Below are 15,161 nucleotides of genomic sequence, written 5' to 3' on the forward strand. Positions count from 1 at the left end.
CATTAAACATTTTTTTTTGGTTTAAAAGTATAATATTACTTAAGTCCTAACTATCATGTATCTAATGCGAAAAATCACAGAAAGATTGCACATAAATGCATAACTATCATATAACACACACTCATACACACACACACACACACACACAAACACACACACAACTCGCAGAAATATTCATATTGCATAATGGATGTATACATTACAAAATAATATATATTATAACAATTTTCATAATCTGGAGAGGAAAAATATTCTGGAAATAAAGAAAGACAACATCAATAAAAACCAAAGCTAACCTAAGTTAAACAGATGCTGAGTAACACAGAGTGAATGCACTAATATATTACAGAACCATATTGTTATATTTAAGTCTGAAGAAAAAAGTATGTAGATGAGTTAAATAGCTTAAGTTTTGGGTATTTGATAATTACACACTAACGTTGTCGACTTATAAATAGATGTTAAGAGCTATTCGTTAAGGATGAACGGTGCTACCCAAATTGTGGAAAAGTCACACTTTTATAACAGACAGTAAAATTTAGCTAAAACTAAAGGAAAACAAGATCTGTAAATATTTCAACCAAGTAAAATATTTGTTAGGTCATACTATTTGTTCTTCTATTCGTGTGTGTGTGTGTGTTATGGTGTGTGTATCACCGTATATGTGAGTGAAAATCTTGTGTGCAAGTCAAAACGTGACTTGGCGACTACTTTTCAAAACTTTGCTAACAAAATGGTCCTTACATTAAGGTTTACTTGTTGTCTTTACAATTTATAATTTCATTTTTAACATTTATTAATTTAACATGTGTATCAAAATGAAATTAAATCACACCAATTTTTAATAAATTATCTACTAAAAATATCTTTTTTTCCCCCAATACAAGTTCAATAATTTGAACTGTAACCCCTACTTGATAGAATATAATATGATTAGCCTGAATATCTAAATGTAAACAAGACAACAATTCTAAGAAGTAAAACACAAAATTGGGGAAACTGTCAATATTCATAAATATAAATTTCCTTGAAATCTTCAAATCCTAAACAAGAAATAATAGATTTTGACAACTTGTTTTTACTTCCCATAGTTGGGAAGTAGTTTTCTGAAAATAAAATCTCAAATGATTGTATTATATTTCTTCTTATATAAATAATTTTTATTCTATTTCACTTGTTTCATTAAAGGCGAGAATTTTTAAAGCTTGTTTTAAAATGTTTTACAAATATTATAAATTCTGTGCACGACAATTATATTAATTCAAAAGGTTTTAATAGATATCGAGTTAATTGGTTCAATTAAGTTTTCAGAATCTATACTGTCAAGGGATAATTCATTATATATTGATTCAATTAGCTATCTCATTCATGAGAATAAGTTAAAAGTTTATATTATGATTTTTCAGTTCTGACGCTCTATAAGTGTTAATGTTCGTTTGTCCTTCAGAGCCTCGCTTTTATAGATGTTCTCATCCTTGTTATAAAATTACGGCATCGTTAGAACTGGATAATATTACTTTAATCAAATCTGCATACAAGTTTATCAAATGCTGTGATTAAGTTAAACTACCTCAAATTAGATAAAATTACAGTATACTTTTAAAGAGCATTTCCTTATTTTATTAATCAAATGAGCTTTATCAAGTACCTATAGAAAATTAAAGTTTACTTTCAAAGGGCGATTCATAACATTATAGAATTGGATAAGTTAGACCAAGAAAGCTAATCCAATGTTTGGGAAATATCAATTTAAAACTCTCAAATGCTTAAATAAAGTTATATTACTTAAATTAAAGAAAAGTACAATATGTGTCCAATGTAAGATTCATTTTTTCAGATACATAATTTAATTTTAATTTACAGAAAGAAAAAAAATATTGAAAATATTTTTTGAAATTATTAGGGATTTATTAATCCAATGCTTTGATTGGCTAATTAGTTAAAATGTTCACTATACTTTCAAAGTCTAAATCATAACTAATTAAAGTTATTTAGTTTAAAATACTTCAATATTCATTGAATTTAACTACAGGATTAAACAAATTTTATAACTTTTAGCAAATATAAAATAAAAATGAATTACGATTTCTGACGAAACAGAACAAAAGAAAATAACCTAGAAACATGATACTAATATATTTCTTAACCTTTTCTGTAGAAATAACATAATAATAATATTACATGGCAAAAGTAAATGTGTTTTTGTCTCGGCTGAGAACAACATGTGTGTGTTAAGTCATATATCATGTTATTATTACCCTTTTACATTCATGATGCTATTTTCTTCTTTTATTTTCTCATAAAATCATTCTCAACAAAAGACATGTACATTTTGAAAGGCGAAGCCGTTCTGCAATTATCTTTTTAATTAAATTTATACTGTGCTGGTCTATACAGTCTTTTGAGACAATAGGGACAACTTTATATGTACTGTCATAAAATTAGTAAACAAACCTGGTAAGATGTACTGCTGGGAGCCAAGGGGATGCACACAATACAGAAGAGAACGGCAAAAATGCGCCAGGGGTCACTTTGTATCATTCTTAGCATTGTCTCACTTTGTTATTATCACTGGTATATTACTGGTGGTGTTGGTACGCAGGGTGCCAGCAATTATCTAAATATTAGAAATGTATTATTGCCAGGGATAGGGTAACTAAACAAATAAAATTATTGGGGGAATTAATGATTTATTGCTTTTAAATCTTCAGATGCACAGTTTTCATAATAGCCCTCTGGAAATTTCTGGAGCAATGCGTGAAGGATTAATAGCCAAAAAAACTTTATACTAAAAATGTTGAATGTAGCTATTCAAATTTGAACTGTAATATAATATAGTAGGCGTCAAAAGTTTTATAGATATTGTACACCAACATTGTACACATACAACATGTCAGATAAAGTATTGGTACTTAACAAACATTTTAGTCGTTTGTACAGAACATAAAATATCTGTACTAATACTAATAGGGCTTATTCCAAAATATAGGGATCCAACTAACCACTGAATCGATATGGTTCTTTTTTGCACATTTTATAGGTCCTGAGAACCTTACACGCGGCCTTCGCACGGCTGCCGAGCCCTGCAATTTATCGTCTTTATCATAATAACGATAAGCTTACAAATTGTGTTGAGAATTGTCTGATGAAAAATTTACAAGCATATACAATGTTTCTTGTCGATCAAAATATTGTGTAACAATAAACCAGAGTTGGACCAACAAAAGCTGTTCCAAAATCTGTACATTAATGTAATATGGCAGTACGATTACTACAATGGAAAGTGGACTTCAGTCAAGCTTTTTCAAATAAAGTTTTATCAGGCTTTGCGACTAAATAAGGCTTTGTTAGAATTTTAATTGAAATTAAAGGGCAAAATATTTTATGTAATACATGTGAAATCAAATTTGAAAGTTTCTTTTTTTAGCATTACATAACATTTCATGAAATTATAATTACAGTTTAAAGTAAAATATTTTTGTAGCTGTGTAATTTATAATCAAAATTATTCTTGTTATGTGATATTGATATGATTTGTTGACTTCAGAAACTGATGAAAGTTTGTAAGAGCACTTTACCTTACACAAAGGCATGTTTAACATCGAATATACAAAATAAAAACTTGTAGAGAAAAAGTTATTTGACATTTTTAAGTAACTTTAATAGCGGAGATTTTTATAACAAGGGACTGCACATTCGCCACCATTCCATGTTATACATTTATTTTCGAAAGTTCTTTATTTTTGGCTGGTTTTAAAATTATGGATTGCATAAGAAAACATAATAGCATATTTTAATCAAAACTGTGCTTATGTAAAAGGTTTTTATTTTTATCTTTTATATATATAGTATTAATGATAAATCGGACAACTTTAGTATATAAAAATTATATAATATTGAAAACGTCAGCTAATAATATATTGCAAAATTAAAATGGAGCTTTAGCAATGTTCTAATGAACAAAACTTAAGCTTAAAACTAAAACTATGATGCACTTACCATTCTGTTTGTGAGAGGTGGGTGAAGATAGATTTGAATTGGTAGGAAATTAGATTTGTTATGAATATACACAAATATTCTTTAAAGACATAGACATCATAAATCTACAAACAAGGTTTTTTTGTTGTTTCAACTTTTATATACAATAAGAAGGTTAAGAACGAAAAATATAATAGCCTAAAACCATCCCGGTACCTACGTGTATACAACTTGAAAAGAGGAATTCTTTCAGTAATTGTTAAGCAAAAATATTACCACTTTAAATATTACTAGCGGCGACGACCCCTAGAGGCCTCAAGTGGCATTTAAATGTTTTTTTTATTTTAAATATCTAATTTGAGAAATAATTTGTCTATGTTATCAGCTGTTAAATTCATGTCTCTACGCAGCGCGACTACGCTAGCGACATTATGCGGCGGAAATATTAAATTTTTTTTCGAATTTATTGTGATTTCTCTTGGGAGGGGTTGTGGTACCATCCCCAAAAATAGTTATAAATTTTTCCGGGACCTATGAGAAGCTACCCTGTTAAGGAGAACCCGATCGGTTCAGCGGTTAGCAAGATCCTTCTGTACAGACACAGAGACAAACAGACAAACATCCTCTTACTTTGGTATAAGGATAGGACTAACGGCTGTGATCCTTGCATCAAGGAGCTTTGTTTACTAAGAGATAGGGAAGGACTGAAAAGTCGCCTAAACCATCCTGACATTTAATCTAAAAGCATTTAGCCTAAAACCATCCAGTAACTTATACGAAGCTTCCCTAAAATGGAGAACTCAATCGGTTCAGTAGTTATCGAAATATTAATCTTCAGACAAAACAAAAAACCATACAACTTTATATAATAGGATAATAAAATTATCAAACCTTTTAAAATAATTTTTAAATATAAATTTAAGTTATCTTTATGTTGAACCTTATTTAAATAACCTTGTTTATTTCCTGCATCAAGTTTATACTTTCAAAATCTTCATTTTATATCTGAAATATTAAAGAAGATTAAATTTATAAATAAAAATATCAACGTAATTAACTAATCTATATCTATTTATGAATTTTATGTTTAATATTTATAGCCTTATCAGAAATTCATTCCGTTTTATTAAAACATTTCTTATTTTATCCTTTTGACATTAATTTCTTCCTTTATAAAATATACTATTAGTTGAAGGTCTTTATAGTGTCTATAAGAAAGGGATAATATTAAAAACTTTTGGCCAAAGTATCCTAAATGACGTCATGTTAGAAAAATAGTATTCCCTTTCGTATAGGCACCGTAAGAGCTTCTATTAGTTTGATTTTTGAAATGGAGATTTCTAGGCTTAGGTAAATGGGAAGATAACCAAGTCTTTAAATTTAAGAACTTATGAAGCATCTATAATATTCATTCAAATCGTTATCATATATTTCAAGATGCTCGTCTGTCTACTTTTCCTTTTTGATAAGCTTCACTTTCATGGAAATTGCCATCCTTTCTCTGTACATTTCTTTACTTTAAGAAATGCGTCAAACTACAAAGTCAGTTACAAAATATTCTAGAAATCAATGCAAAACAAAATGCATTAGAGTACTAATTTAATGTTTACCCAATTCTAGTTATTTTTTTGTAGACTTTTTATATTCAATTAGAATGTCTATAATTTTTTTGATTTTAATTTTAGATTTATTTACCCAATATACTCTAATAAAATAAAACAAAACGTCAACATTGCCGGAAGTAAATGTCAATAAAAAATATTTCTTGCTTGTTTCCTGTTAGTCCAACAAACTATGTATTTTTTACTAGTGCATTACTTTAAGAAATAACAAATTCCTTTGCAAATTTTCAGTTGGTAAACAATTATTTGTGACTATAATAATGCTTGCTCGAAAAAACATTTATTTTAGAGTTCCAAGTAAAGTTCCTTATATGTTAAGGTAGGTTTTCAGTAATAAATAATTATTTGTTTCAGTGAATTTTAAAGAAAATCCAATCAGTTTAATCAATAAATGTATATTTTATCTATTTTGCCTATACTATTCTTTTTTGCTATTTTGTCTGTATGAAAATAGGTGAATGAAAGGAAGTTTAAGTTTGAACTTGAAAGTTGTTATGCAATACTACAAAACATTGCATAAAAGTGTGTTTTCACCACCACATGATATTACATCCGACTGAAGAGCTGGAAAGTGTCATGTGTGACGTCATAAACAAACATCTAAAAAGGAGGGATGAGAAGAGAAGTGGAAAAGGAAACCTCTATAACAGAGAAGGATTAAGATGTATTTTTATGATTTCACTTATGAAATGATAAATTCACTAAGTGAAAAAGTCTTTGATACTTCCCAGCTATTTATTGAAATATTTTTCGGTGGACATTGCACCCTCATCAGTCTAAATGACATAAATCATATTAATTTAATTTACATATTAAAAGATAGGTAAAAATAAAGAAATTTGTAGAACTATAAAGGCAGAAAATGTTGCTAAAAAAAGAAGAATATAATATGATCAACCTTGAGTTTAGTTGGATGTTAAAAGTAAACTGGAAGGGATTTTTTTAGCAAGAGACAATATCAGCAGGGGGGGGGGGTGTTTAAAATACATTGATATACATAAATTTTAATATTTAACATTTTTATATGAAAAAAACTATTTTCTTTTTTTATCAAATTATCATTCAAAATTAAAGCTTACTTTTATAGATGAAGTATTTAGAATTAGGTTATGCTGCATAGATACTGTAGAATAAAATTAGTATTTAGAAGTCAAGCTTTTATACATTTTTCCAGAGCACCCATCTGCCTAACGTTTCAAATTTACATGAGAAGCAGACAAATAATTGAAGGGTGTTTAGAGATGAGAGTGGGACATAGAAGAAGTTATTCTTGTTATAAGAGTATTATAAATGTGCAGAAGTGAATTCACAACTTCAAAACACTTTCTTGCATAATCAAAACCTTTTAATTGCAAATTAGTTTTCTTTCAATGTTCCTAAGAGCTAATAAGGGCTTTGTATTCTGAAAAAACAAGGATGACAACATCCATAAAAGCGAAGCTCTGAAACTGTAGGACAAACGGACATTAACACTTGTATAATGTCAGAACTGAATAATCAGAATGCGAATGTATAAGAGTCAAAGCAAAATTGTAAGTAAATTTGTTGAAAAACTGCTTGATATAGGATAATGATTATGGACATACTTACTTTTTTAGGACTTGATTATAGAGTTGCTTCGCTTATAATATTGTACTTTGTTGTCCCAGGAATCAGTATACCAAAAATCAGACCAATCGGATAATTAGGTCACATACAAATTTGTTGTTAAAAATGTAAAAAAAATCAACATATTTAAAATGGACGTACGGACAATCTGGTAATGATTATAGAGTTTATACGCTTTCTAACTCGTACCTAACTATTACAGGAATCACCATGCAAAATTTTAAATCGATAGGACAATTCTAACATGCCTAAATTAACGAAAAAAGCTATTTAAAAAAGTAAAAAAAATCAACATGTTTAAAATGGACGTACGGACATTTTGGTAATGATTATAGAGTTGCTACGCTTTTTAAATCGTACCTAACTACTAAAGGAAGCACCATGCAAAATTTGAAATCGATAGGACAATTTTAACATGTCTAAATTAACGAAAAAAGCTATCCGTGACGGACGTACGGACGGACGGACCGACCCTAATTATAGAAAAGCTTCGCTTTTAAAAATAATTAGTAGATTTTAGTACAAAACTAAGCTTGATTAAATTTAGGCTTGGTAACCAGTTTTTATTTATTTCTTTAATTGTACTACTATTTTAATATCACATACAAAAGAGAAGAAGGAGGCTTAAAAATAGCCTATAAACATCCAGGTAACTTAGTTATTCTTACCTGAAATAGAGACCCCAATCGGTTCAGTAGTTATTGAGATCTTATGCTTTAGACAAAATACTTGTACAATTTTATATAATAAGGTATTCTTTTTGATTAATTAATCATTGATTGATTTGATCATTTTGCCAATGATGAACTATTACAAGAAATTATTTTTCAGTTTTGTTCTATTTTTGGTTTTCATTATACTTATTACCATCTTTTGTTGATGAATGATTTTATGCAATTAATCAACACAACTTGTACAATTTGTGTTCAAGATATTAGGTAATGAAAATGCAGATAATTTATTCAATAAATCAAAACTACAAATAAAAATTCAATAACGAGGGTTGTCTGTCAAAAACAATTTTAATTATGCAGTTTTCTTTTTTTTCATAATATTTTTACCCTTCAGACAAAAGCACAATAAAATTTGTTGAAAAAGAACATTTTCAAGTTTACAAACAATTTATTGGCGGCCTTTCCGTTTCCGGCCGCACTATTTCTACAGTTGTTTAAAACATGGAATCCCAGTAAATCTACAGTTTTTGACACATTTTTCAACAATGGTTGACGAAAACCACCTTTATCTTAGTCCTTCTTTTCAGGTGGATACTTTAGATTTTTCATCATTTAGAAGAAAAGATATATTTTAATTAATGTTAATTTTTAACATTTCTTAATTTATAGAATATGTTTTCTTGTATTCATTCGAATCCGGTGGATAAGAACCGGTTCTCATCTATACGAAAAAACTATGTCTACCATCATATTATATCCAGCTTTCAACGTTTATAAAAATGTACAATCATAATCATTTTAATCTTATAATTGTACAACCTATATCCGCGGAAAGCTGTTTATAATACGCTGCGAGAAATAACTTTTATCAGAGCAACTTTCCATGTTTTTTTCAACGCATTCTTAATACTTTTAAGTATTGAACTATGGTCTTTTCTTTGTTCATTTCCCCTGACTTTTATCTTTACTACCGCATTTTAGAAACAATATAAAAGGACTATTTCCTTCAACATTCAAAATAAACAGATTTTGTATCCATAGAATGTTCAAACAGTAGGTAATAGAAAGTCTATATTCTTATATATTTAGACCAAGAATCTAAAAACTAGTCTTCAAAGTTTTATAATAACGCTATCTTATTCGTTGGCTTATTATTTTTTTGTGAGTTTAATAAATTCTTATTGGTTGGTTCATTGTGTTAAGTGTTCAAACGTTTAAACCACTAATTTCAATCTACAGAAGGGAATATTTTGTGTATCATCATTAGCGATGTACATCAACTTATCAGCCATTGTCTTATCTCTGTATATTCCTACAGAAAATACTTATGATTGATATGAATTTCTTTTAAAACTTAGTGATAGAAGTTACTTTATTTCTTTAATTTTAGTCACTTTGATTTAACCATGGCATTTGATATATTTAAAAAAAAAACAATACATTACTATGGAATTATCTTAATACTAAGATAAGGTCTACTTAACTCTATTCTTTCACGTATCTTAATCGTGTCTCTTTACTTTTTACAACAAGGATGACTAATTAAAATAGAAAAGATTCTAACAAAAGATTGGGAGAAAGAGAAAAGAGTTTCTATCACTATATGTATTTCAAGTGGGACAGGGCAAGTAAATATTATATTTCACTTTAGGACTTATATGAAGATTCCCTAGAAAGAAAAACCTATTCGGACTAGATAGACATTTTGTTTTACTTCAGAACATGTATCCTATTATATAAAGTAGTAAGCTTTTTTGTCTGTATCTAAGGATCTCGCTAACCAGTCATCCGATTTTACTTTAAAGTGTAGCTTCTTATAGGTCTAGAGAAGGTTATTAAGTATTTTTACAATTTATATAATGTAAATGCAAACTTTAATTTTATTGTGTCTATTGTTTTTATTTGTCTGCATTGCTTACTATTTTATTTAGAATACTTGTCCACGTGCTCAGACAGGATAATACAATCATAAGATTCAATTTCAGATTACTCAGTTCCATATGGGCTAATAATCTCTAGATAAACCGATAGTTTTCTTGATTTCTATTTCTAGTTTTACAATTTAATCTTCATTTTTTTATTTTTTAAAAGCGAAGCTTTTCTATAGTTAGGGTCGGTCCGTCCGTCCGTCCGTAACGGATAGCTTTTTTCGTTAATTTAGACTTGATAGAATTGTCCTATCGATTTCAAATTTTGCATGGTGATTCCTTTAGTAGTTAGGTACGATTTAGAAAGCGTAGCAACTCTATAATCATAACCAAAATGTCCGTACGTCCATTTTAAACATGTTGATTTTTTTACTTTTTTAAATAGCTTTTTTCGTTAATTTAGGCATGTTAGAATTGTCCTATCGATTTCAAATTTTGCATGGTGATTCCTGTAATAGTTAGGTACGAGTTAGAAAGCTTAGCAACTCTATATCACTACCAGAATGTCCGTACGTCCATTTTAAACATGTTGATTTTTTACATTTTTATCAACAAATTTTTATATGATCTAATCATCAAATTGATATGATTTTTTGTATATTGATTCCTGGGACAACAAAGTATAATGTAATGAACGAAGCAACTCTATAATTAAGTCCTAAAAATGTAAGTATGTCCATAAACATTATCCTGTATCAAGCAGTTTTGAAACAAATTTACTTACAATTTTGCTTTGACTCTTATACATTTATATTAGGATTATTCAGTTCTGACACTGTACAAGTGTTAATGTCCGTTTGTCCTACCGTTTCAGTGCTTCGATTTTATGGATGTTGTCAGTCTTGTTTAAATGATAGTTATGAGTATTAATCTTATCTTACTTGACTAAAAATCAAAAGTAGGGAAAACTTTCAAATAATAAATCAAACCATCAAAATGACCATGTATTGTGAACAGAAATATTTGGATAGGTAAGTTGGTAAAAACAAAATCGGAGTACAATTTAAGGGTTGAACTGCTTCACCCCTATTACACTATATCTTTTTTTATGAAGGGGTAAATATTTCAACCTCCCTTCTGTTATTATAATAATAAGACAATATTGAAGAATAGCCGATACAATTATCAATGTTATTCTTTTATATTACTTTTATATATGAAACAGGGATAAAGGTGTTTGTAATTTTTCCTATCTAGCAAGCTATCATAGAATACGAACTTTTTTATTTGAAAAAAAAGTTAAACTTACTTGAAAAGGGAAATTTCACAACGGCTCTGAATCTGATTAATTTCCACTGGATACAAACCGGTTCAAAGCCTTGATTAAAAGATATATTTAGTCTGCCTTATCATAACGATGAATGTTAAATTTTTATTACTACTTTAAACCAATATATTCGGAACTTTATTCCTGATATAATATTAATAATAAAAAGGGTTCATATAAATACAGGTAATTTGAATTAGATTTAAGAGATAATAATGTTTTTAATTTGATTAACTTATTTAATTTGAGTAAACTTTATTTTTTTTTCTTCAAAATGTTAACATATCCATAAAGAGCGAGCATAAAAAGTGGCCAGGAAATCACCTTTCCTCCATATAGATTCGTAAAAACAGACGAAAGGACATTTTAAATAATAATATATCTGCGTCTTAAACTATTAGTTTCTCCCAGAAAAAAAGGGATCATTGGAATGCAAATTACGATGGTGCCCAAAGGTTTATAACCACATTGTAAACTTATTACTCTTATTACTTCTTCATTAGTAATAGGGGTAAAATTGTTTATCATCTATGGCAAGTATATCATCATTGTCTTATTCCTTTAAACTCCTGATATTTACCCTATTTCTTGCCTCATTGTGTACATTTTCTAAAATTAAATTATGTACCTAGCTAATCTTTCAGGGCTCCATTGTTTTATGTAAAAATATTTATTAAACAATTAATCTCTCTATTTACAAATTTTTTCCTTATAAAAATATTTATAAAGCATATTCTGTGAAGGATATAGAATAGACAAAAAGAATAAAAATACGTCGGTTTGAAAAGCAATTTTCTTAATATGCAGTCGTTATCTTTTTAGCATAGTAGCTACTAGATATCTTTCATACAGTATCTACACAGTTTCTCTGACAAGTTAGGCATCTAATGTGTAACATGAGACATTTTCTTTAAACCATATTAATCCCAGTTTTGTTAGCCCAGGCCTTTGGCCTTTCGGGGCTAACAAAACTGGTTTTAGTCTTATAATTTTTCATCTTAATATCCGCGAAAAGCTATCTATAATACGATGCAATAATTAACTATTTTTACATTTTACAAGCTTGTCGTAAATGCACTACTTATAGACTATATTAACATTCTTTCTGATTAAAGTATAATTAACAATAATAGTGCCTACATAGAGTCACAATGGCCTGTCATTGGTAATTTAGACTGTGCATTGGCCTATCATTGGTTATTTATATTATAAGGCGTAATTTTTTTATTTTGTTTCATATTCGCTATATTCCTACAAATCTAGACAATAAATTATCGCTTGTTAGTTCAAAGCTTGTCAAAAAAGAGGAATAGAGAAACTACAGTTTACATTTTAACATTTTAGCATTTATTTTTTTTGTGAAAAAATAATTTAAATCGGGTAGGTGCCTACTTTTGGGGAGATGATTTTCTGAAGGATTGTATTTCATAGGTGTTTTTTTTCTTACCTGCCACCCGCTAAAAAGTCTAGAAGCCTTCCCTGAACCATTACGAACCTTACCTAAAAAATATTAAATGATCGCGATACAGCCGTTCAGCAGATCTTTGTGGGCATACAAACAGATATTTACAAAATCGTCAAATAAACCCTATATTTACGTCGATATTATCTTTTTTAAAAATGAATTTCTGTTAGGAGCCATACAATGGCTACCAATTGTTATTGAAGTATACCTATTTCCCGATAAGTATTCTTATAACTATAAAAAGGTATACGTATCTAATTCTACAACATAAAATATAACAAAGCAAGTCTTAACATCTTCGAAGAAATGTCTAAAAACATAAATTTCAACTTTATTATTAAAAGCGAAGCTTTTCTATAATTAGGGTCGGTCCGTCCGTCCGTCCGTCCGTCCGTACGCCCGTACGTCCGTACGTAACGGATAGCTTTTTTCATTAATTTAGGCATGTTAGAATTGTCCTATCGATTTCAAATTTTGCATGGTGATTCCTTTAGTAGTTTGGTACGATTTAGAAAGCGTAGCAACTCTATAATCATTGTCCGTACGTCCATTTTAAACATGTTGATTTTTTTACTTTTTTAACAACAAATTTTTATGTGAATTAATCATCTGATTGATCTGATTTTTGGTACATAGATTCCTGGGACAACAAAGAATAATGTAATAAGCGAAGCAACTCTATAATCAAGTCCTAAAAATGTAAGTATGTCCATAAACATTATCCTGTATCAAGCAGTTTTGAAACAAATTTACTTACAATTTTGCTTTGACTCTTATACATTTATATTAGGATTATTCAGTTCTGACACTGTACAAGTGTTAATGTCCGTTTGTCCTACCGTTTCAGTGCTTCGATTTTATGGATGTTGTCAGTCTTGTTTAAATGATAGTTATGAGTATTAATCTTATCTTACTTGACTAAAAATCATAAGTAGGGAAAACTTTCAAATAATAAATCAAACCATCAAAATGACCATGTATTGTGAACAGAAATATTTGGATAGGTAAGTTGGTAAAAACAAAATCGGAGTACAATTTAAGTGGAAATCTTTAGGGGTGATAAAAAAGGCGATAAACTAATGTAAAACCCAAATTACGATTAATTATGCACATCTATATATCAAATTTTGATAAAAGTACCAGGGGCGTCCAAGCTTTTTATTTTGGGGGGGGTAAAAATTTTTTAAGGGGGGGGTAATTTGGTTTTGGGGGGGGTAAAATGGCGCGCGAAGCGCGCCGCAAATTTTTTTTACCCCCCCCAAAATTTTTACCCCGGGGGTAAAATTTGCTTGGGGGGGGTAATTACCCCCCCTGAAATCTGTTGGCAGGGGTAAAATTTGTTTACCCCCCCCAAAAATTTACCCCCGGGGTAAAATTTTTGGGGGGGGTAATTTAAATTTTATAAAAAATTTAGTATTAAAAATGCGCGCAAAGCGCGCAAAAATTTTTTTTGTTAGAGATTTTCTATTTTGGGGGGAGTATTTACCCCCCCAAAATGGTTTGGGGGGGGTAAATACCCCCCCCAAAATCGTTGGGGGTGCCTACGGCACCCCCAAGGTAGGGGTAATTTTTTTTGGGGGGGGGGTATTGTTCACAAAATTTTGGGGGTGCCCCATTACCCCCCCCCTTGGACGCCTATGAAAAGTACCCATAGTTTTTTGGACAAAAATGAGAGTTTATAAAACTTCGGGCACCTAATTTATTTCAAATGTTCCTTTTCTCCATATCTCTAAGGAAAATATCATTTAAAGAGGTTTAATGATGGTAATTTCATATTACTCCCAATTTGTTTATGTCGCCTACCTTTTTATTTGTGCTTATTAACCTATTCATATTTTCACTTAAAAGTATAATGTTAGGATTGCGTGTTAATGAATAATATTATAATTTTCATGTAAACTAATAATTATCTTCCATACTTATCTTCCTACAATTAACATGGTTTCGTGCATTTTTTACGACGGTGTCACAGTATATTGTTAAGTACACTTATCTTATAAATGTTACGTAATTTCAAGTGACATTGTGTCTATAAGAACGGACTGGTTCTTTTTCCAAAAAGAAATATTGCATTCATAGCTTTTTGATGTTGCTTGGTGGAGAATTTAATCAAAATTAGTCATAAGTTCAACATTTTAGCGTGTATTGACAACAATAGCATCGAAGTTATATTTCAACTAATAACAAAAACGTTGATAATGTTTAACCCAAGGATAAAAATTGCATTGAGAAAAAAACTTTAAAATGAAAAACATTGAGGAATGAAAACATTCAATTAGGTTTATTCATATGATTCTAGTCTTCCATGTAAAAATGGTTCCTGTTACCTTGTATACTGTTGTTGCAAGAAATCAAAGTTGATGTTTTATCATAATGATATTTTGAGAGCTATTTGGTATGATCTAACACTGCTTATTTGGTTGTAACTCATGAGCAAAAAAGTTTAATATTGATATGAAAACTGTAAGAGAAAAAAAGGCACAACAAAAATTGTTATCATAAACAAAACTTTATTTTTTAACCTAACAACTAAATAAATGTTGTTTTTATTCATTTTTACTTCTCGAAATTAGGTTAAGTGCAGAAAATTCCATGTGACCTTTAAATTAAAGTAAATTC

General features: G+C 29.3%; 1 protein-coding gene across 1 annotated transcript in view; it reads right to left on the reverse strand.

The window, feature by feature from the left end:
* Positions 1–4,978, reverse strand: part of LOC145312356 (fatty acyl-CoA hydrolase precursor, medium chain-like) — a 149,474-nt gene extending 144,496 nt beyond the window's left edge. Inside the window, exons 1-3 of the mRNA XM_080151595.1 lie at positions 4,933–4,978; positions 4,000–4,103; positions 2,455–2,617 (exon numbers count right to left, since the gene is read on the reverse strand). Coding sequence (XP_080007721.1) covers positions 2,455–2,550 — 96 coding nt within the window. The 5' untranslated portion in view covers positions 2,551–2,617; positions 4,000–4,103; positions 4,933–4,978. The remainder of the gene's footprint in view (positions 1–2,454; positions 2,618–3,999; positions 4,104–4,932) is intronic.
* Between the last annotated feature and the right edge of the window lie 10,183 nt (positions 4,979–15,161).

The sequence above is a fragment of the Acartia tonsa genome, chromosome 2, assembly GCF_053477335.1.
Source record: "Acartia tonsa isolate MP-2025a chromosome 2, ASM5347733v1, whole genome shotgun sequence".
In the NCBI taxonomy this organism is placed as follows: domain Eukaryota; kingdom Metazoa; phylum Arthropoda; class Copepoda; order Calanoida; family Acartiidae; genus Acartia; species Acartia tonsa.